Source organism: Leptodactylus fuscus, chromosome 7, assembly GCF_031893055.1.
Source record: "Leptodactylus fuscus isolate aLepFus1 chromosome 7, aLepFus1.hap2, whole genome shotgun sequence".
In the NCBI taxonomy this organism is placed as follows: Eukaryota; Metazoa; Chordata; class Amphibia; order Anura; family Leptodactylidae; genus Leptodactylus; species Leptodactylus fuscus.
In genome coordinates this window covers 55,820,464-55,842,957 of record NC_134271.1, presented here as the reverse complement: position 1 = coordinate 55,842,957, position 22,494 = coordinate 55,820,464, and the positions used below count along the sequence as shown (strand labels likewise).

The 22,494-nt window shown below is 40.0% G+C and overlaps 1 protein-coding gene across 1 annotated transcript in view; it reads left to right on the top strand.

Annotated features, from left to right (window-relative positions):
* The window catches only part of LOC142213555 (cadherin-8), a 344,980-nt gene that overhangs the window by 116,431 nt on the left and 206,055 nt on the right, over positions 1-22,494 (top strand). Inside the window, exon 3 of the mRNA XM_075281925.1 lies at positions 8,789-9,083. Coding sequence (XP_075138026.1) covers positions 8,789-9,083 — 295 coding nt within the window. The remainder of the gene's footprint in view (positions 1-8,788; positions 9,084-22,494) is intronic.

The following is a 22,494-nucleotide window of genomic DNA, read 5'->3' as shown; positions in this document are numbered from 1 at the left end:
TGTTTGTCTCAATATATGTGAAGTAGTTACCTGATAATTGCATTTTTCTCACTTGTAGCTTAGTTGCTTGAGGTTTATAATTATTCTCTACTTTCTTTCAGTATTGAGCTGATGGTGGGCTGGTGCCTATGCACAAAAGTCAATCAGAACAGGCAGATATGAAGAAAGTAGAACATTTATTTAACTTACAATCGCAGATAGCTGGTTAGAGTCACTTCTGGACGCTGTTGCTTGCAAATAAGAACTTAAAGGGGTTGTTTGACTACAATTCTAAGGGACTTTAGTAGCAAATGTGGCAAAGAGGAAAATGGTAACAAAATAGTAGCAAACAGCTCTAGTTCTTGTGGACTCAGCCCAGCCAAGCCCAGCCAAGTACTACGTAGTCTGGGAATAAAGTTTTTGTTTTTAATATTTTTTATTAAAATTTTAATTATACAATAGGTAATAGATAATTACATCCAAATTATAATGCCAAATATGGAGATTAAGAAAGAAAGGCAGAAATGTGGTAAATGGGAATTGAGGGATGGGGCAGAGGTGTAGGGAAAAGAATGGAAGGGAAGAATTAGGGTAAGTTCACATGGGGGTTTTTTTGGATCGGAACCTGCGCAGGTTCAGATCCAAAAGCTGGGTAACCGCGACTGAAAGCCAGTGCACTGCACCAGCATCCAGCCGCACACTCTGCTCCGGATTAGGCCCAATGAATGGGCCTAGTCCAGAGGAGGAAGTGTCTTCAAGTTGAATCACGAGGTGAAACAGCCTGACGAGTGAGCACCTCAATTCTTTTTCTGGGAGCCGGGAATAAGCTTCTGAGCGGCTCCCATTGATTTCAATGGCAGCCATCTTTTTAGTCAGGATTTTGAGGCCATTATGGCCTCAAAATCCTGACCAAAAAACCCCATGTGAACTTACCCTTAGGGAAATGAGGAGAGAGGTTGGGTGGTGGAAATAAAGTTCAATGTTGTAGTGGACACATGTTTCCTAAGCAGCATCAACTGATATTGGGTGTTTCTGAGCTATTGGGCTCCTAACAGTGAGATAATAGGATAAAATAATCTTTTAATAGTCCCACCATGGGGAAATTTCAGTGTGTTACAGCAGCATGGATAGTACAGATACAGGATAATGAGAGTAATCTATCACAGAAAGAGACAAACATAAGCTCAGAATAGCAGATAGGAGAAAATACTAGGGGTCATAGCAGCTAAATAAAAAAGAAAAGAAGACTTCAGGAACATTTAGTTCTCTGTGCAGACTGCTCTTTGCTTGGCCTGATGTAAATGGTCCTGTCATGGCTTCAATTAAATAAAGCAGTGTTGTGATCGGGCAGTCAAGGTGGGGAAGGACTACTGGTAACATTATTTATATATATAATTCATTTCTATGCACAAAATGTACATATTGCACCAGTCCAGCTCTGGCCAAAGTAACATCTCTCTAGAACCGACGCCATATCTGAGTCTAATATTACTGTCATATTCCCTGATGAAAAAAACAATAAAGATCTTTTTACTAAAAATATTTATTTGCAATGTAATAATAAATGAATACATTCTTCTAAAGACTGTAATTCACGTCTATGTAAATGGAGATGGCTCTTCATTTGATTAAATGTACTGTAACACAATGGTTAATTATGTCCTCAATGTTTCAATGTGCTCGGCTTCTCATTTATTGTAGCCTCTTCTAGCCTTTGCCTGGCTGCATTACTGAAATTCAGCAACCTTTTAAAGCCATTTAATCTTCCTTTTGCCTTTGAAATAATTTTTAAGTGCGTCTTTGTTTTCACTTAGATATTAACACATAGGGAATAGTTTCATTTTCCCAAGAATTGGCATGGAAACAGAACATCCCACAGAACAGATGTCACATGCAGGATTATGAAATCTGTCCAATTACACTCTCATTCCTGCACTGGTCGTAACAAGAGACTCAACAAGCAGCATATTTATTGAGTTTGATGCTATCTGAATCGACAGACTCGCATGCGGTCCTGCAGTAAACTATTTTCAATTGATTGCAGGTGTTAAAGACAATACATGACCATATGGGAGATTTTTTTCTCGAATGATACAGAAGCCAAATCTTTCTTAAAGGAGACTACGCCAGTTATTTGTCATTAAAACAGCCAGCAGCAACATAGTATTTTTACCTGCAGATGTGTAACGTCAAGGTTCTGGGCCCCATGCAATTTCTGCAACAGGGCCCCCTTCTAACATGTACTATTGAAAATGCTGGGGTCCAGACTATGGTCACTGTACTTTTAACAAACTTTTCAAATAGTAACTCAATAGTACATGTGGATCTAAGAATATATCCTATAGCTTACTTGAAAGAAATGCTTCTTTCTCCACTACCGTAGGAACCACTTTTACTTCATTCACCCTCAATTTACAGCTAAAATCTATATGGTAGGGGTTAACCATGGTTGAAAAGCATGGCTGCGTTCTTGCTTTCAGGAAGTGACATCGTGTTTGATGGTCACATGGCCATGCTGCTACACAGTCTCATTCATTTGAAAGGGACTAAGCTGTAGACTTGCCATGTGACCCCTCGTTCACATCTGCATTTGTATTCCATTTTGGGGAGTCCACATGAAAGCACACGGACTCCATAGACTACAATGGGGTCCGTATGCTTGCCACCAAATCTCCGCAGGGAACATTCAGACAGGAAAGTAGTTCACAATCTACTTTCTTGTCCACATGATTTGTCCGGGCAGTGCACAGCAAGCACATAGACCTCATTATAGTCTATGGGGTCCATGTGCTTTCACTGCACACCACTTGCAAATGCATTCGGTAGTCCGTTTGGGGGTGTCCCCATGCAGACTCCCCGAACGGATTACCAAATGCAGATGTGAACAAGGGTTACCAAGGGGCATGATATCACTTTCTGAGAAGAAAAAAGTAGCCATGCTTTCAAATCCGTGATAACCCTTTAAGAGCCAAGATGTATACTTTCCGCACACTTAAGAACCAGGTTATATATTGCCCATAGAAATCAATGAAATGGGGAGGCGAGAGATGAGAGTAGCTAATGGTGGCAGTGAAACATACAGAGACACACAGAGACATTGCTCCTGGCTCTAGTAAGTTTTGTAATTTAACCTAGTTCTAGATTTATAGCCAAGGGTGCAATAACATCATGTTTGGCCTCCTACTGGCTTTTCATTGAGGGTGTAAATTTGAGCACACAAAAAAGGTACTGAACCATATACAGCAACAGACCCATCCACATTCAGAAATATTTTGGACTTTGTTTGATCTGCCTTCTGTTTGTTATGTGCCTTTTTTTTTCTTATGGTCAGAACGGTCAAAACTTTATTACCCGATAATATACGGCAAAACACACTTGTTTTCCACTTAAGCAAATTGCGTAAAGCAGCCCCCATTCATTTTGCATTGAAAGCAGCCATGCTACACTAAGTATGTAGTGGGGAGGTTGTGAAATATACCGTACTTTCAGTAATGCAATATACATTACTTTGTAGACTGCTATATCTGTACTTTGTAAAGTCACCTGACATGAAAGGAATGCTTTAAACATCTCTATATATGTTCTATCTGCATTACTTATCCATCTACGTGTGTGCTATTCTTCAAGCAGAAAAAAATATAATAAGTTTAATAATATAATATAAATAAGGAAAAAGAAAGAAATGGCTTCTTAGGTTTTTGTAAGATTGTATCTTCTTTCCAAACAGTGCTGCAAATCCATTATGAAGTTCAGCAAGGCAATTTAGTAGCTTGGATAATGATGAGGTTTCTGAACCAAAAAAAAAAAGCCACATTTTCTTCCGAAAACTATAAATTATAACATATTTTCAGATGTAAAGTCAGAATGTATGACAGCCTTTTAGTCTTCATCTTTTCTACTGACCTATATAATATTATCCACCTTCTCACTTTAACTACTCCAGTAATTGACTTTGCTGAACTATCAGTATATGGCGACAGTCTATAAACAGTGAAGAAGATACAAAGTATAGCACTGATGATGGAAGTCGGTACTTTTACTATATGGCGCTATGGTGTACTCATTAGCTTTTAGCAAAATGATGATCTTTGATGTGGCTGCAGAACAGATGGGACATAGAACCACAATGATGTGTTTTACACTATAAACATAGATACGCTTAGGTTGGCTTTAAATAATTTGAGAAAATAGAATGAATCTAGATATATGCAGAACATATTCAACAGATGGCAAAACTTTCAGACGAAAAGAAGACATAATAAATGTATAAATCTGGTTTCACAAATTGTGGATATGGTCTACCCATGGTGTGTCGGAAAACCTTTGCTCCACTCACGTGTCGTCACTTATTTTATCATTTGTTTCCCCTTTTTAATTTACTCATTCCATTGCTTATTTGTTTGATTCATTCATTTAAGTGTCAATAAGGTGCTATTACACATTAAAGGATTACAACAATGGGCGCTGAAACCACCAGACTATCCGTCTGTATTCATCATCGTTGAATCCAATGTTCACGCAAAAATGGAATGTACCTTTTGTTGGCTTTCAATTTATGTTGAGGGAAAGAAAAAGCACAGCATATTGTGCTTTTTCAGTAAAAAAAAAAAAAAAAAAAAAAAAAAAAAAACTAAACAGAAAGCCAACCAAAGGACCTTCCATTTGTATTTTAACATCGCACTAGATGATGGATACAAATGCAAAGTATTCCATGTGCATCTGTTGTTTTGCCAGCTTTAATGTACGTTGTTCTGATCCTTCAATGGCAGTGTGAAAGCAGCTTTAATAAAAGATTAAAGAAGAATGATGGAATGAAATGATATATGTAAAGAGATGCTGCCTTTAAAGGGTTTTCTGGGTGTTGATAAAACTGTATAACTCTGAAAAGTGGTATCTCTATGAAACGAACAGAAAATCACTCATATTTGCATTGTTTTTAAGTGTTCACCCCACCTGATCCACCTCATTCATGTCGCTTGTCCCCATGCACATACAGTGTTCAAGCATAGATCACATTGCTGTGTAGGTGTCATCACATGATCTCTATGCCAGGAGAAGATGTAAGATAGAGTATTGTGCTCACTTTCGGGAACAGCAGATTAGTGATATTATTGATAAAATAAATTACAGATAGATTTAACTTTGGAGATCTGATTATGTAAAAAAAAAAAATAAAGTTACAGAAAAAACTCTTTACTATATGAAAGAGATGAAATGTACGTTATACAGATGTAGCCACACTTAAAGGGGTATTCCCACGTTGCATACTCACCAGTCTTCACTGCTGTAAAATCTTCTTTCTTCTTGGTTTCTTGCGTCACTTGGTGGGCAGGGTTTCACGTGCAACCTGCTATATAGCTCCTCCCCCAAATTAGTGTGTAGCTCCACGCACCACGTAGCGTGATCCTATGGGTGGCTGAAGGGCTTGTGATGTCATCAAAGGTCCTCAAAAAACACTATATGCACAATATTGTTCTATGAAGTACAAGCAGGAGCAACTCCGTTCTGTGTTACATACAGAGACTGCCTGTCTCTGCCATAATGAACACAATTGAATTAGCTAACCTGATAACTGGGAGAACAGAAGACGAGTTCAGAAATGAAAGCAGCTCCTCTCCCCTATCTTAGAGCAGGAAGCTAGGTCACATAGTGTAGACACAGGAATAGCTAGATACACAGGCTCGCTCCCATGCACTTAGCTCCTCCTCCCTCCCCCCTGAGAGCAGGCAGATACATCACTTGACTTTTGAGCAGATAAGTCAAGGGCTGTGTCAACAATGAAATGAATAAAGTAAGATAGTGGACAAACAAAGCAGTTTTACTGAAGCAATGTATTTAGGAAAAGTCTTACATCCACATTAACAAGCAGTATAGATAGGATCCTTGTGATGGGACAACCCCTTTAAACTGTATAATTTATTTAAGGATTCCAATTTGTCTTGGAACCAATTAAATACAATATCACAATGTCCTAGAAAAGCCTTTAAAGACTGTAGTTCACCTCCCACACATAGACACAAACAGGATAGTTATCATACGACTTGTGGTGACTTGTCATAAAATCATGTTGAGTTTAGAAAAGTGGCCAATGTTGTGATGTTGAGACAAGATGACAGGTAAGAGAGGGCATATATGTATGTGAGTCCTAATGCAGTATAACAATATTGTAACTTACAACAATGACCATAATCTACCAGTCTACTATTTTGTGTATAGAGTACTTATTCAGAGCTACTGTATTTGTCTCCATATAGAGTATATTATAGACAATGACCTGTTAGACAATGACCTGTTAGAACCCTGTTACACTCTTTTCCGTCTACAGAATCTGAAGAATGAAAACTAACAACAAATATAAAATGGAAGAGACTGAATATGAGTATAAATTCATGTTCAGATTAAATAGGCTCTGTTTGCAGTCTGTAAAAATGGAGACAAACAATATAGACACACATTGCAACTGCACACAATAAATGATAAGAAGTTTAAAGGGTTGTGCAGGATAACCACTTTTTTATTATGAGGCCAGAGAAAGTAAAAAATAAAAAAAACATACTCACCTGTCCCGGATGCTCTGGTGTCTCCCAGCATGGTCCAATCCTGCTGCTCTGGAGTTTTCTTCTTTCCTCACCGCACTGTAACATCCCTGTCCCTTTCCTGAGGCCAATCAAGTGAGACCAGTGATTTGCAGTGGGGACTTCCACCAGAAGAAGACACTGGAGTGGCGGGACTGAACCGTGCTGAAAGACACCACAGCACCGGGGACAGGTGAGTATGTTTTTTTCCCAGACTCATATTGAAAAAGTGGCTATCCTGGACAAACCCTTTAATCAAGATTATTAGCATTGCTGCTTCATTTTCTATTTTAGATACCTGTACTGGAGCAATATAAAGAGCTGATCACAAGAATGGTTGTTCCCTTTAAATATACTGCAGTTTGTCATTTCAAACTACCAGGCAGAACATATCCGAGAGCAATGTATTATTCACAGATATAATTCATAAGTAGCAGGCAATGAGTCATTTTTGTAGGTCTAATGCAATCCTACATATATCATTTTAATCCTATACAAAAATGGACACAGACATCACCTAAGCCTGTCCAGGTTAATTAAATGAAGGTTTTGCCCCAGAAAAGTCAACATTTTATTATCTTGTTCTTTATGCTCCTTCGATATGGACAGTCAGATATTTGACACATAAATGTCAAATACATTCTTTTACAGAAATAAACGAAGACAGTGCTAAGTGTCCACACATAAAACCAGGACGACTTGGGATTGTTTCAAGGGAAAAAAAAAGTCTGAAAATATACATAGATGTTGCGAGCAGAAATAGAAAGAATATCTGTAGACATGAAACATTTACACACACTCATACCTGACACGTAGCTTCTGCCATGGCTGGAAACAGATGAAAGTGCCTTTGGCCATGAACGACCTTGTATACTGGTCAGAGTCACTATCTAGAAATGGAATTAACAGCAGTCCCTGAAACTCTGATCACTGTATACCCTCACAACAAAGGTGACAATATTCCCATTAATCCAAGATATTGAGCTCTCATGACTGTGTGGTAATAAGTAATGGATGAATCTTGGCAAAGGAAGCAATGATCATGTCAAAAGATTAAAATAAAGGTATGTTGTTATGACATGATACATAAGCAGCCATGTATAATACCATACAATTTAGTATATACTTTATGTAATAGCTTTGGATTTTATGAATGGACTTCCTCAGGGGTGTGGCTTGAAGCTTTGCTTAATAAATTGACTGGAAAAATCGTCCTGGGTGCTCAATGGAGAGTCAGATCAGATTAGAAGCTTTGTTATGGGGTTCTATGGTTATTTGTTATGTCCCTGGATACATATGCACAGAAGACAACAGTCCAGTGTAAGGAAGTTGCTAGTTGTGCAATTCCCTAATGCTCTTGCTAGAACAATGGAAAAGGGAGAAGACAGAGACAGTGAGCCCTAAACTTGATCTAGCCCCTGTCCCTGCCTACTTGCCTGAACTGTCCTAGGCGACAGATGACAACTGGGTGGCAAAACCCTTCCTAGAAATCAGTGTCACACAGAACAAGACAGGACAAAACAACACAGAAGCAAAGTCAGCAAAGCAAGAGTCAAAGCAGTACAAAATTGTAATCCAAAAGGGTAGTGACAAGGGAAGCCAAAAGTCAGAGGTCAGTAATACAATAAAAAGAGGATACCGAGGACAAAGTCACAGGACAAAGTCAAAATAGCCAGCAAACCTGTGTGGGCTGATGACCTGTATATAGGAAGTCCAGAACCTGCCCCAGGCTTGATTGGCAGATAGGCTGTCAATCACACAGGTGAGGCTAAGATTAACTATTTGATGAACAGAGGGAAACAAAGTGCAAAAGATAGGTGTAGTGGAAATTCAATTACAAAGGAGGTAAAGGAACAGTGTTCAGACAGAGCAACAAAAAATTCTAAGCAAAGAATCAAACTGAGCACGCCTCCTGTGCCACAGTGTACAAGCGAAGGGTGGCGCAGAGACCCAAACAGGCAGAGATGTTACACCCAGGCTATGGATTGACTCTCTCAATGAAGACTTTGTCAATTTCAGGATATGAACTAGGGTGACATTCCCAGTTATTATTGAATTTTACTTAAATACTTTAAGTATAATATAAGATGCAGCTTCATTGGCTTTCATGTCAATCGCCTGGACAATGCTTGTATGTTAATCTTTCATCTGAATCCCTTGGGGCAACATAATGTAGTTGCAATTGCAACTTATTGATGATTTCTGTGCTAACTGAATTCCAATTGTCATTTCAGCTTCACACAGACTTGGATCCTGGGAGCAGCAAAATCAAGTATATTCTTTCTGGAGAGGGAGCTGGTACAATCTTTGTGATCAATGACAAGACAGGAGACATTCATGCGATGAAAAGGCTTGATCGGGAGGAGAAAGCTGAATACACACTAACAGCCCAGGCTGTCGATAGGGATACAAATAAACCTTTGGAACCCCCTTCAGAATTCATAATCAAAGTACAGGACATTAATGATAATGCACCAGAGTTCTTAAATGGGCCGTACCATGCAACTGTCCCTGAGATGTCTCTTGTGGGTATGTATTACTTCTACATAGCTATAACTTGATCTAGGTTTTTCAGCAGATATTCTTTCTAACACTATTTGTATTTACAGTATTAGTGATTTCTTTTGCAAAATTTTCACCATACTATTAAACCACTAAATGACAGATTCATACATTTGCTTAGCCATTTGCTATGTGTATGTTCTTTAAATGCTTCCGTAGAGCACATATTATATAACTTTATTTTGGTAACAAAAGTCTACTTTCTTTTCTATAATACTTGTAGTTTAATTTTTATTTTTTACAGATATACTCTCAGTTCATGTATTCACATACAAAGAGTTTTCCATATACAGTATGATCCCTTTAAACTTGTATAGTAAATAATATTAAGTGGCTGGTCGGGGTCATTTACTCACTGTTCATAGGTTTGCTATTAGCAGTCTCAGCTCTCCAAAATTTGACAACCCCTAAAAAAATTACAGTGAGCTAATAGACAAGTTATGGTTGATGCAGTTATTTGATAAACTACATATCTATACATCTATATATCTGTATAGTACAATCGCAAAATATATATACAAGATAGACTGCGCTTCTCCTAGATCCAGGTTGGAATTCAAGAAGCAGATGTTGTCTTATATGCACTCTTGTGCATGTAGAGAGCTGAGTATAGGTGGCAGCGTTTACCGGTAGTGACACAGGGTCGACTACACATATGCAGGTAGGTATTAGATCAACACAATACCGGGATGAGCCTTCCAGGGTGCACCGAGAGGCTAAATAGCATATGAATAAAAACTGGCTCATTCAAAAACCACTGAGGCGATTTACATACAAAAAATCTGATGAAGGGGTTGAATTTCTTGTTTAAACTCTACCGCCCCGAAACGTGTTATCTTGCCAAATAAAACTGTGTGTTGAATCTACTGAGTGAGCGCAACAACCAGTTTTGTGTTGATCCAATACCTACCTGCATAGTATAATAATAAGTAAGAGATCTATGCCTATGTTCTGAGGCTTACATAGAATTATATGGTGCTGTTTTGTGCTTTCATTATCTATCTATCTATCTATCTATCTATCTATCTATCTATCTATCTATCTCATATCTATCTATCTATCTATCTATCTATCTCTCTCATATCTATCTATCTATCTGTATATCTATCTATCTATCTATCTATCTCTCGATCTATATCTCATATCGATCTATATCTCATATCGATCTATTTCTCTATCGATCTATTTCTCTATCTATCTATTTCTCTATCTATCTATCTATCTATCTATCTATCTATCTATCTATCTATCTATCTATCTATCTGACATTAGTATACTGCTAACATATAATAATATAGCTTTGTATATTTTGTAATTCTTTATTTTCTTCTCAGGCTTTATAGACATACGTATGTGTCATATTGCAGGCCTATAGGCTATACTTCACCAAATGTCCTTCTTTGAAAAAAAAGCTTTTACCGGCACCCCCCACCCCCACCCCCACCCCGACATAGTCATTTGTTGAGGATAGTTATTCCAATTATTTACCTCATTTGCATTCTCCATTTTAATTGAACAGTAAGTGAGGAACTGTTGTGATTGAAACATAAGTGCTCGCACTCTTTAAATGTTTCAGAGATGCTTCATTAGGCGAGGTTTAGTTCTCAACCATTTCATCTGTAAGTAAGGTGTTGTTGTTCACATTCAGATGGGGCTTAAGTGTTCTATTTTATAACATTTAATTGACTTCCAGTGTATTTCTTTGCAAACATCTGGTGCAATTTTTGCTTGTTGATTAATGACACATATAATAAGAGGCATACATAAAAAAAAATCTACCTATGTATTTTAATCAGAAGCTTCCATCTGGGAGAAAATCAACATCTTCAATTAATAATAATTCAATCAAAAATGTGGATTTTCTGTTATAAAATGTAACAGAGAGACAGACAGAATGAACCTTTCCCTGCCCTATGTCATACTGGTTTGTCACAGTGATAAATGCTCACCCCTATACTTTTATAGTTCCGACAAAAAGGCTGTATCAGCACCACTGCTTGCAGGTGTCAGATCTATTATATAGTTAATACTAGGGTTGAGCCGATCTTGACTTTTCAGGATCAATTTTAAAATCCAATTTCCGATCATTTTTCATTTGAACCCGATCTCGATCCCAATTCCGATCCCAATGCAAGTCAATGGGATTTTTTTTTTAATTGGAGATCAGATTTTAAAAGCAATCCTACCCCCTGGTGTCCACTTACCTCCAGAGATGGCTGGTCCTGTGCCCCGTGCCTTCATTCTTCGCCTCGCTGCTGCTCCACGCTGCTCTTCTCTCTTCGCTGCCCCCTCCCAGCCAGGTTAGGAGAGTGTGGGTGGGTACTGGGCGGGGAGACGTCACGTCTCCCTGCCCTGTACCCGCCCACACTAAGCCACAAGCCCTGCCTACCTAGCGCTTTAAACACTAACCTGGGAGGCGGGGCAGCGAGGCAAGAAGAAGGAGGGCACTAGAGCAGCCATCTCTAGAGGTAAGTAGCTGCTAGAGATTTAGTTTAGCCTTCCATTCGAATGAATGAAGGCAGCCGGCGCGCAGGCGGTTAAGGCTGTGTGTCGGCTGCTTCCATTCATTCCTATGGAACTGCAGCGGAGCCTTCACGCTGAATATACATTGTATACTCAGCGTGAAGGCTAAGCAATGCATTGTGGGAAAAATCACCGATCTCGATCCCACATAAAAAGATCGTGTTCGGAATTCCGATGGCGATCGTGAAATTTTCTCGATCGCCGATCGGAATCCGATCTTTTCCGAACACGTTCACTCAACCCTAGTTGACACCTGTTCTTTCATCCACATAACTTTGGAAAAAAATTCCTTAGAGGCTGCAGCCAACTCTAATTGGCCAATGCTAACGAGAGGGTGGGGTCTCCGCCTGTCATCCTATTGGCCCTACTGTGATACTTAAAAACCTTATCTGATAAGCAGTCAATAAGATTACAGCACTGAAACATAATTCAATGTCAATAAAAGCAGTAATGCAGTTTACTTGATGAAGTTTCCTACTGGAAAAAGGACAAAAATAAATCAATAAACAACAAAAATGTTTTTAAAAAAATTCTCCTTTTTTGCAAGCAAAGTCCGCACATCCTATGGATAGAGTGAGAATGTTATGGACCAATGTATGTAATGACAAATCTATTTATTTTTTAAAAAATAACATGTTTTATGGGGAGAAATAAAGAAATAATATACATTTGGTATAAAAGTAGTGACCGGCAGCATAAGGTTAGCATTTAGCGTATACTGCACAATGTGCACTGATACTAAACCAAAGCTAAAGATAAAATGATGTGTTTTTGCATCACACTCTCCACCCTTATATGTACCTTGAAATAGCACCATTAAAAAATACAGCTCATCTGACCAAAAACAATCCCTCATCTAACTATGCCAATGGAAAATGAAAACAAACACCCCCAAAACTGTGACTTCTGAAATGCATAGATAAAAAGAATAATCTGCCACATTAAGTATGAATCTAGGCCACATCCTTAGGGTTAGTACACACGGGGTTTCGAGTGTACACATTCGGTCGCGGCTGCTGCGATGGGATGCCAGTGCAGAGCACCGTCATCCTGTCGCGGCTTTCCGCTTTGGATTAGACCCAAATGAATGGGCCTAGTCTGGAGGGTGGCATCGCGAGGCAGATGTCCACGGCCGAATCAGTCGCGGATCTGCCTGAAGAAGGGACAGCTCGCTTCTTTTTTTGTTCCCACTCACTGAAAAAGGAAATGACCGGCTCCCATAGATTTCAATGGAAGGCAGGTTTTTTTTAGCAGAATTTTGATGCATATTCTGCATCAAAATCCTGACCTTTTTGCCCCGTGTGAACTAGCCCTTATGGGGTTAAAAAGAATATGTCTGCTGTCCTGTGTCCTGTGCAGTGCAGTAAAGAGGATATGTTAGCTTTTCTGGAATTGCATTTCTCAAGTAACACCTGTAACTCTTTAACCCCCCAATATGAATAATGCAATATACTCTTGTTAATAGAATATCTCTATATAGTCAGTGGTGATTGGTCATTGTTCCACACTGTTAATACAAGGTTAGGGTAACCACAACGTAAGAATTTTTTGCATACATTTTCATGAGGAATTTTATAATGCCCAATACTAAGAAACTGTGATCTGTCATTGTTATTTCATTATTATTTACACAGGTATTCTCCTAATCAGACATGAGAACTGGCAGGTCCACTTTAAACATAAAATAAAACAAGGAATATGGAATCAGTATTAGATTTCTTTTGCCAGTTTTTTTTTTTCTTTTTTTTTTTGCCATTGAATCATACTAAGAGTACTCCATCCCAAGCTCTAAAGAGCATCTGTCTCTCTGAACGATTTGGCCACTCCGCACGTTACAGGGATGGTGACTAATGCTCGACATGTTTTATTTCTTTGGCTGTGGCACAGTCAAGGGATTGAACTCTGGATATCAGTCTAATCAAAGCAAAGGGGAAATCTAGGATCACAATCTCTAAAGACATCCATGAAAGTTCATCTACAGTATTCAAGGTTTATCTTATTCAAGATGGTCCCTCTGCTCTTTTCACACATGCAGTTCCATATTTGGACTTTCCAGCCTTTACAATGAAGCTCAATTTTGGACTGTTTTCAATGGGTGCTGGACCGCCATGTGCTGCTTTAAGAGAATTTAATGTAAATTAAAACTAAGCTATAAAACCCTATTTAGTATGAGACAAATTGTGAATCTCGGCTCTTATAGGATGATTGGCTTGTTGAATGAAGAACAATAAACCTAATTGGAATGGTTTACTTGGCATTTTGAAACATCTGCTTTCCTCCCATGAAACAAAGTAGAAATATATGCAGCATATTTGTATATCATTGCCAGTATGTTCCCCTGCTTAAAATATATACAATGCCTGAATCCTCAGATCCTTAGAACTAAAACGTTACATACATTTTATAAATAAATCGCAGCTATGGTGTTGGATGCAGTAGTTATCTTTCAATTCTCCCTCATACAACCTTATATGACACATTGTCCTATTGAAGGCTATTATTAATTTGACCACAAAGACCACAGCTTTTTCTGCAGGACTAAGTAAACAAAATGTATTTGACAAGCTATTCCTGAAATGTCATCTGATGATAGCAATGATGATAATCAGTATAGTATCAAATATTCTCCCATCAGGAATGGCCTGGTATATATGTTCAGCCTCAGTCTTGTGTTATATGAATCTAATGTCAGAACTATGGAATTACTGTGACATTGGCTCAGTGTATAATGTCCTTGGAAATGTAGGTGACCTCTGATAAATCTTCCCTGAACTTTTCTGGCTAGAGGGAATATGATCATGTTCAGCATCAGCTTCCTAAAGCAGCATGGTGGCTACGTGGTTAACACGACCAAGGGCAACATCTGAGTTTGTCTGTTCCCCCTGTGTTTGCATGGGTTTCCTGAGGATACTCCAGTTTCCCCCCACACCCAAAAAATATACTAATAGGTAAAATGGCTACCTGTAAGATAACTGGTGTTGGGGATGAGTGCATATACGGCAGCCATTGACTTCTTTCCTCCACAACGCTACCTCCTTGAGTCCCTTGGTGAGAAAAATGTATTACAAATGTTTGTCACTGTCATAAGGCATATACAATGATGTCTGTTTCATCTCAATGCCTGGACTAGACTTTTATTGGTCCTTCCAGCATTAATGTTAATGTTGTCTACTAGCATATACAGCTATAAGCTAACAGAAGATTTTACCCAATTTCTTGCTTTGGGGGTGCTGACTTAATATTCACATGCCTGTGTTCTCCCACATTGGTTGCGATCATTTCCCTTCCCTAGCATTTGAGGCTGCATCTCCTTATTTGATAGTGTGTATATACACATATTTATATGTGTGTGTGTGTGTGTGCACATGCGCTCTCCCATTTAGATGTGTCCTCACTTATCTGTCTTCTGTCACTTCCCCGGATATGTCCATACCCTTTCCTAAAAGCAATTTGATCACTTCACAAGTTAACAAAAATGGATATGCTGACTACCCGATTTGTACCTGTGTGAATCCCCTATGTGGGGGAGGCTTTATTTAGCATGTCATGATATTGTGTTGAATTTGTTTAATAAAAAATTGCATTAGTTAATTAAACCAGAGATTAGGTCAGCTCAGTCGCATCCATTCCTGTCCTCTTGACTTGTTAGGTCAAGTTAAGCAGCATTTTACAATATAGATTCATGACTTTTGATAACATTTCATGATATTATGTGATGACATTGTGTTGAATTGAAATCCTTAAAGGGAACCCTTTAATCGCCTCACCCAGGAAATCAAATTTCAGTGACAGCTGTATTGATCTTTGCTTGCCAAGTTCCCCAGCTGTTTGTGCCAGGCCTCAATGGTCATCTCTTCACAAATCTAATGTCACGGGAGTCATTTGCCATATGTGAAAAGGTCACCTTCTTGTGATTGTCTGCAGTGGTCACCTTACATAAATGGGGTGTCACTGGTGACGTAATCTGCAGGCCCTATATACAGCAAACTATGCTGCTGTAGCTGGCTCGGGGATAGGGAAGTACAGGTGTTATGTCTATAGCCCCCTTAGGAGCAATATTAAATCCTTATGTAAAACAGTTGGAACACCCCTTCAACCAAACTGGAGATTAGTTAAGTATAGACACATTTTATGTATAACAACACATATTTGTCAGTTCTTTCGAGTCTATTACAGTGGTAGGAACAGATAAAGCATAGATCATGTCATATCAAATATAATTGTCTTTAACAAATATGGTGTCCACAATTCTGATATTCTGAAGGGGGACTCCTCCGCACCTTAAAGGAGTTCTAATTTTCACATATAGTATATTCATAGTCATATAAAATCACTGATGCTCAGATGTAATTCTTCATCCCTTTTTTATAGCACTTCGGAAAACTACATGGCCATTCCTGGAGAAAGGGCACATTTAGGTTACGACTTGCTTTGGTATATTGAAAATGAACCCCAAAGCATAATAACTAATGAACTTATGAGGAAAGGTGCCGTCTTGAAGTGTAATTAAGCCGTAATGTATTTCTTGAGTTTACTTCCCCTTTACACAAATGCAAAGTCAAAACAACTTAATTAACGGGCCATATTTCTGAGGTCAGCAGGAAATTAGCCCAGAGGGTAAACTCGTATCAAGAAGAGGATGGGAAAGAAGATGGCAGATGTTGTAAAATATGTTTACTATGAAACAGATGTTGCCAATCCACACCATAATTTTGCTTTGTTTTGTAGACTATTTTATGGATTAAAAATCCCTGGTCTACTATGCATCAAGGATACAGGGATCGCAGAGAACTTGTTTGCAAAAAGTATAATGGACAAGTATTGAATAAGGTATTATAAGGGCGATGCGTAATGTTCTGCAAGAAATGGGTGAATCATCAGTGTATCAAAAATTCATAAAGACTTGAACAATAAATCATGGACACATTTAAAATTAATGAAGCTTTTAAAATTCTCTGTTAGTTTTTCCTGTATAGAATGTGTATGTACGGCCTTTGGTGTCTTTCGGCTTTATATAACCAGCAGAGTCAAGGTTAAGTATTTAGCTACGTTATCTGACTATTAAAATAATAACATTATCACAATGGATTACAGCCAAATCTCATTTATATTCCTATGCAGAATAACCCTTTTGCCCCTGTGGTTTAAAGGGCATAGGCATAAATGTATATTTGGCGGTAAAACACCTAGACACTGACCCTCATTATCTAGGTGGAGTTATCTATTGATTCATTGAACTGTTTCAACAATTCTAAAAAAAAGCCTTTGAAGCCTTAAAGTCAAGTTTTAACACCTATTTTTTATTTTTTTTTAAAGGAAACCGAAAGAATACCCATATTAGCTTCTGGTAACACAGATGTATATACCCACTGGTTTGACTTAGGGCTATTCCTGAAGGTATTGCCTAAGCAGTTCTTTGTTTTTAATCCATTACATAGAGCTAGTGTTTTCTGCAGGGAATAAAAAGGTTTCTAACTCTAAAAGTTACACCATTTTAGTGGCAGCTGACTCAAGCAGGTTAACAGATAGCAGCAAGGGGACAGCCAGAAATGTGGATAAAGGACATTGTAAGGTCAGGGCAGGTAGAGTTTGTGCAATACCAGGCAATAGATTCGGACATGCATCAAAGTTATGAAGAAATATTCAGGAAGTGGTTAAACACAAAGCAAACTGAAGCCCTTTCATAAGATCAAGACAAGTTAGTTATGTTTTTTCTCCAGGTTCTTCCAGTGCTGAATGGGCTTAAAGTAGCCAAATGTTGCAGGGGTAGGATAGGATTACAGATTGCAGGATAAAAGCAGCTAAAGGGCCAGCTCAGTTAAACGAGCAGAGATAGGACACTGGTAGCTGTGGTCAGAAGGCTCTAAACCTCTTAGCATCCACCAATCTATTATCATTTACAGGGCTACGTAGATGTGTCCTTCCTTACATTTTTTCTTTTTTTTCTTTCAATGTAGATTGTGAGCCCCATATAGGGATCACAATGTACATTTTTTTCCTATCAATATGTCTTTGTAGTATGGGAGGAAATCCAAGCAAATATGGGGAGAACATACAAACGCCTTGCAGATGTTGTTCGTGGTGGGATTTGAACCCAGGACTCCAGCACTGCAAGGCTACAGTGCTAACAACAGGTATTTTATCAGTAAACTGGAGTTCTTTCCTAAGTTCCCCTTCAGGTAAGGGTGGACACATCAGTACAGACCAGGCTCATTTCTGAATTATAGAATAAAATTAGTCTAATCCAGGCTTTATCAACAATCCTAAACCAAGTACCTCTTATTCAAACAGATTATCAAGGTATCCTAGGATTATAATCATAAGGTCATTTCTTAAAACTAATAACCACTTAGCAATGCAACAAATGTTTAATTTGTGAGTATAGAGTGCACTTGGATTAAAGTGTAGTGGGATTAATTTACTGTAGGTCATGTCTGGTTACATATAGGTATTATATTTTGCTTCCTTTATAGGGGACTATCACTCTTCTAAAACTTTTACCTAAAAATTATTGCAGTTTTAATTTAATTTGAGGTGACTTTGCCTTTGAGTTCATTGCCAATTTATTCAATGAGAACACTTATTCAACTATCTAATCACCATGTAGCTGGCATTCCTCCTCTGAATCAAGAAGAATGATTAGTTATGTTTGGCGAATCAACCCTGAATCACATTTGTTCCATTTGTTCCTTCTCAATCATTCTGTTTCCTTCAATGTTAAACAAGCAAATTATCTAACACAAGTTTATTGGGGGAAAAGATATACTCAGCCTATGTTAAGATGTTCATAAATGAAGTTTGGTATTAAAACCTCTATTCACCTCTGTCTTGGTATCTTGTTCCTATAAGGTGGTGCGAATTAACCACTTTAATACTTTGCAGTAGGCAGTAGAAGGACAAGAACAATGTTAGTAGAGTTAGTGCATCATAACTTGCCATAGCTCTGGTTATTTTTTGCATTGTGTTTAAGATGTTCCTGACACTTTAATTTGTACAGGTCATTGTGCAAACAGTATTATAGTAGATGTATTGTATGGTGACTGCTTAGTGGTAGACCATAGATGTAACTGTGAGCTGTGAAGTTGTTTGTGGCTCCACCATAATATATCAGGCGCTGCACTCACCCAGGGCAGGAATTGTTCCCTACTTAAGGACCAGTTTCTGTTCCCTTGATGAATTGGTCAACTTGGAAGACGGCTTACATGAGGACCAGTAGGAATGAGTGCATTGAGCAGCTTCAAGGAAGCCTTCATTTAGTCACAAGAACATTATCTGGTTCTGCATACTGGGTAACAAAGGATACCCAAGGGTATGAGGATGGGGTCCTGCTGACAGTGATTTTACAATCTAGGTCTAACTAGACCTGTTACTTTCAATCTGTCACCTGTAGTACAACTGAAGATTTAAATGTTCTGTACTATCATCCTCTACCTCAGCCAGAAATTTGACCCTCCACCAGAAATCAGTTTTGTCCTTAGTATTTACACATGTGGACCTATTCATTATAAAAACTGAATCATAAGGTATGTGTGTCTCAAGTTCTTTGGATAGTGCTGTTTATCACAAAATTATACTATATGTGTTCAATGGAAGTGACAAAGTATTGAGTATGTAAAGAGCCATGATGGTGAACCTATGGCATGGGTGCCAGAGGTGGCACTCAGAACTCTCTGTGTGGGCACCCATCTGTGGAACACATTATACTCTGTAGGGGCTACTGTGGAGCAAATTGTACTGTGTGGAGGCCACTTTGCAGCAGATTATACTGTATGGGGGCACTGTGCAGCAGATTATACTGTATGGGGGCCACTGTGCAGCCGATTGTTTTGTGTGGAGGCCACTGTGAAGCAGATTATACTGTGTGAGGATCACTGTAGAGTAGACTGAACTGACTGGGGGTCCTTCGCTATTTATATCACACAGTATCTGTTTTATAACAGACGCAATATTATTCCGGTCACTTTGAAAAGATATGTGCAATATAAATAGTGAACATTAACCCCTTCCCGCCGATGGCATTTTTTGATTTACGTTTTCTGTTTTTGACTCCCCCCCCCTTCCAATCCCCATAACTTTTTATTTCTCCACTCTCAGAGCCATATGAGGTCTTAATCTTTGTGGGACAATTTTTTCTTCATGATGCCGCCATTAATTATTCTGTACAAAGTACTGGGAAGCTGGAAAAAAATTCAGAATGGGGGCGATTTGAAGAAAAAGTGTATTTCTGCGATTTTCTTATGGGATTAATTTTTACGGTGTTCACTGTGCAGTCAAAATGACATGTCACCTGTATTCTATGTTTCGGTACAATTCTGGGGATACCAAATTTATATGGTTTTATTTACATTTTAATTAGAGATGAGCGAACACTAAAATGTTCGAGGTTCGAAATTCGATTCGAACAGCCGCTCACTGTTCGAGTGTTCGAATGGGTTTCGAACCCCATTATAGTCTATGGGGAACATAAACTCGTTAAGGGGGAAACCCAAATTCGTGTCTGGAGGGTCACCAAGTCCACTATGACACCCCAGGAAATGATACCAACACCCTGGAATGACACTGGGACAGCAGGGGAAGCATGTCTGGGGGCATAAAAGTCACTTTATTTCATGGAAATCCCTGTCAGTTTGCGATTTTCGCAAGCTAACTTTTCCCCATAGAAATGCATTGGCCAGTGCTGATTGGCCAGAGTATGGAACTCGACCAATCAGCGCTGGCTCTGCTGGAGGAGGCGGAGTCTAAGATAGCTCCACACCAGTCTCCATTCAGGTCCGACCTTAGACTCCGCCTCCTCCGGCAGAGCCAGCGCTGATTGGCCGAAGGCTGGCCAATGCATTCCTATGCGAATGCAGACTTAGCAGTGCTGAGTCAGTTTTGCTCAACTACACATCTGATGCACACTCGGCACTGCTACATCAGATGTAGCAATCTGATGTAGCAGAGCCGAGGGTGCACTAGAACCCCTGTGCAAACTCAGTTCACGCTAATAGAATGCATTGGCCAGCGCTGATTGGCCAATGCATTCTATTAGCCCGATGAAGTAGAGCTGAATGTGTGTGCTAAGCACACACATTCAGCACTGCTTCATCACGCCAATACAATGCATTAGCCAGTGCTGATTGGCCAGAGTACGGAATTCGGCCAATCAGCGCTGGCTCTGCTGGAGGAGGCGGAGTCTAAGATCGCTCCACACCAGTCTCCATTCAGGTCCGACCTTAGACTCCGCCTCCTCCGGCAGAGCCAGCGCTGATTGGCCGAAGGCTGGCCAATGCATTCCTATGCGAATGCAGACTTAGCAGTGCTGAGTCAGTTTTGCTCAACTACACATCTGATGCACACTCGGCACTGCTACATCAGATGTAGCAATCTGATGTAGCAGAGCCGAGGGTGCACTAGAACCCCTGTGCAAACTCAGTTCACGCTAATAGAATGCATTGGCCAGCGCTGATTGGCCAATGCATTCTATTAGCCCGATGAAGTAGAGCTGAATGTGTGTGCTAAGCACACACATTCAGCACTGCTTCATCACGCCAATACAATGCATTAGCCAGTGCTGATTGGCCAGAGTACGGAATTCGGCCAATCAGCGCTGGCTCTGCTGGAGGAGGCGGAGTCTAAGGTCGGACCTGAATGGAGACTGGTGTGGAGCGATCTTAGACTCCGCCTCCTCCAGCAGAGCCAGCGCTGATTGGCCGAATTCCGTACTCTGGCCAATCAGCGCTGGCCAATGCATTCTATTAGCTTGATGAAGCAGAGTGTGCACAAGGGTTCAAGCGCACCCTCGGCTCTGATGTAGCAGAGCTGAGGCTGCACAAGGGTTCAAGCGCACCCTCGGCTCTGATGTAGGAGAGCCGAGGGTGCACTTGAACCCTTGTGCACCCTCAGCTCTGCTACATCAGAGCCGAGGGTGCGCTTGAACCCTTGTGCACACTCTGCTTCATCAAGCTAATAGAATGCATTGGCCAGCGCTGATTGGCCAATGTATTCTATTAGCCTGATGAAGTAGAGCTGAATGTGTGTGCTAAGCACACACATTCAGCTCTACTTCATCGGGCTAATAGAATGCATTGGCCAGCGCTGATTGGCCAGAGTACGGAACTCGACCAATCAGCGCTGGCTCTGCTGGAGGAGGCGGAGTCTAAGATCGCTCCACACCAGTCTCCATTCAGGTCCGACCTTAGACTCCGCCTCTTCCGGCAGAGCCAGCGCTGATTGGCCGAAGGCTGGCCAATGCATTCCTATGCAAATGCAGACTTAGCAGTGCTGAGTCAGTTTTGCTCAACTACACATCTGATGCACACTCGGCACTGCTACATCAGATGTAGCAATCTGATGTAGCAGAGCCGAGGGTGCACTAGAACCCCTGTGCAAACTCAGTTCACGCTAATAGAATGCATTGGCCAGCGCTGATTGGCCAATGCATTCTATTAGCCCGATGAAGTAGAGCTGAATGTGTGTGCTAAGCACACACATTCAGCACTGCTTCATCACGCCAATACAATGCATTAGCCAGTGCTGATTGGCCAGAGTACGGAATTCGGCCAATCAGCGCTGGCTCTGCTGGAGGAGGCGGAGTCTAATGTCGGACCTGAATGGAGACTGGTGTGGAGCGATCTTAGACTCCGCCTCCTCCAGCAGAGCCAGCGCTGATTGGTCGAGTTCCGTACTCTGGCCAATCAGCGCTGGCCAATGCATTCTATTAGCCCGATGAAGTAGAGCTGAATGTGTGTGCTTAGCACACACATTCAGCTCTACTTCATCAGGCTAATAGAATACATTGGCCAATCAGCGCTGGCCAATGCATTCTATTAGCTTGATGAAGCAGAGTGTGCACAAGGGTTCAAGCGCACCCTCG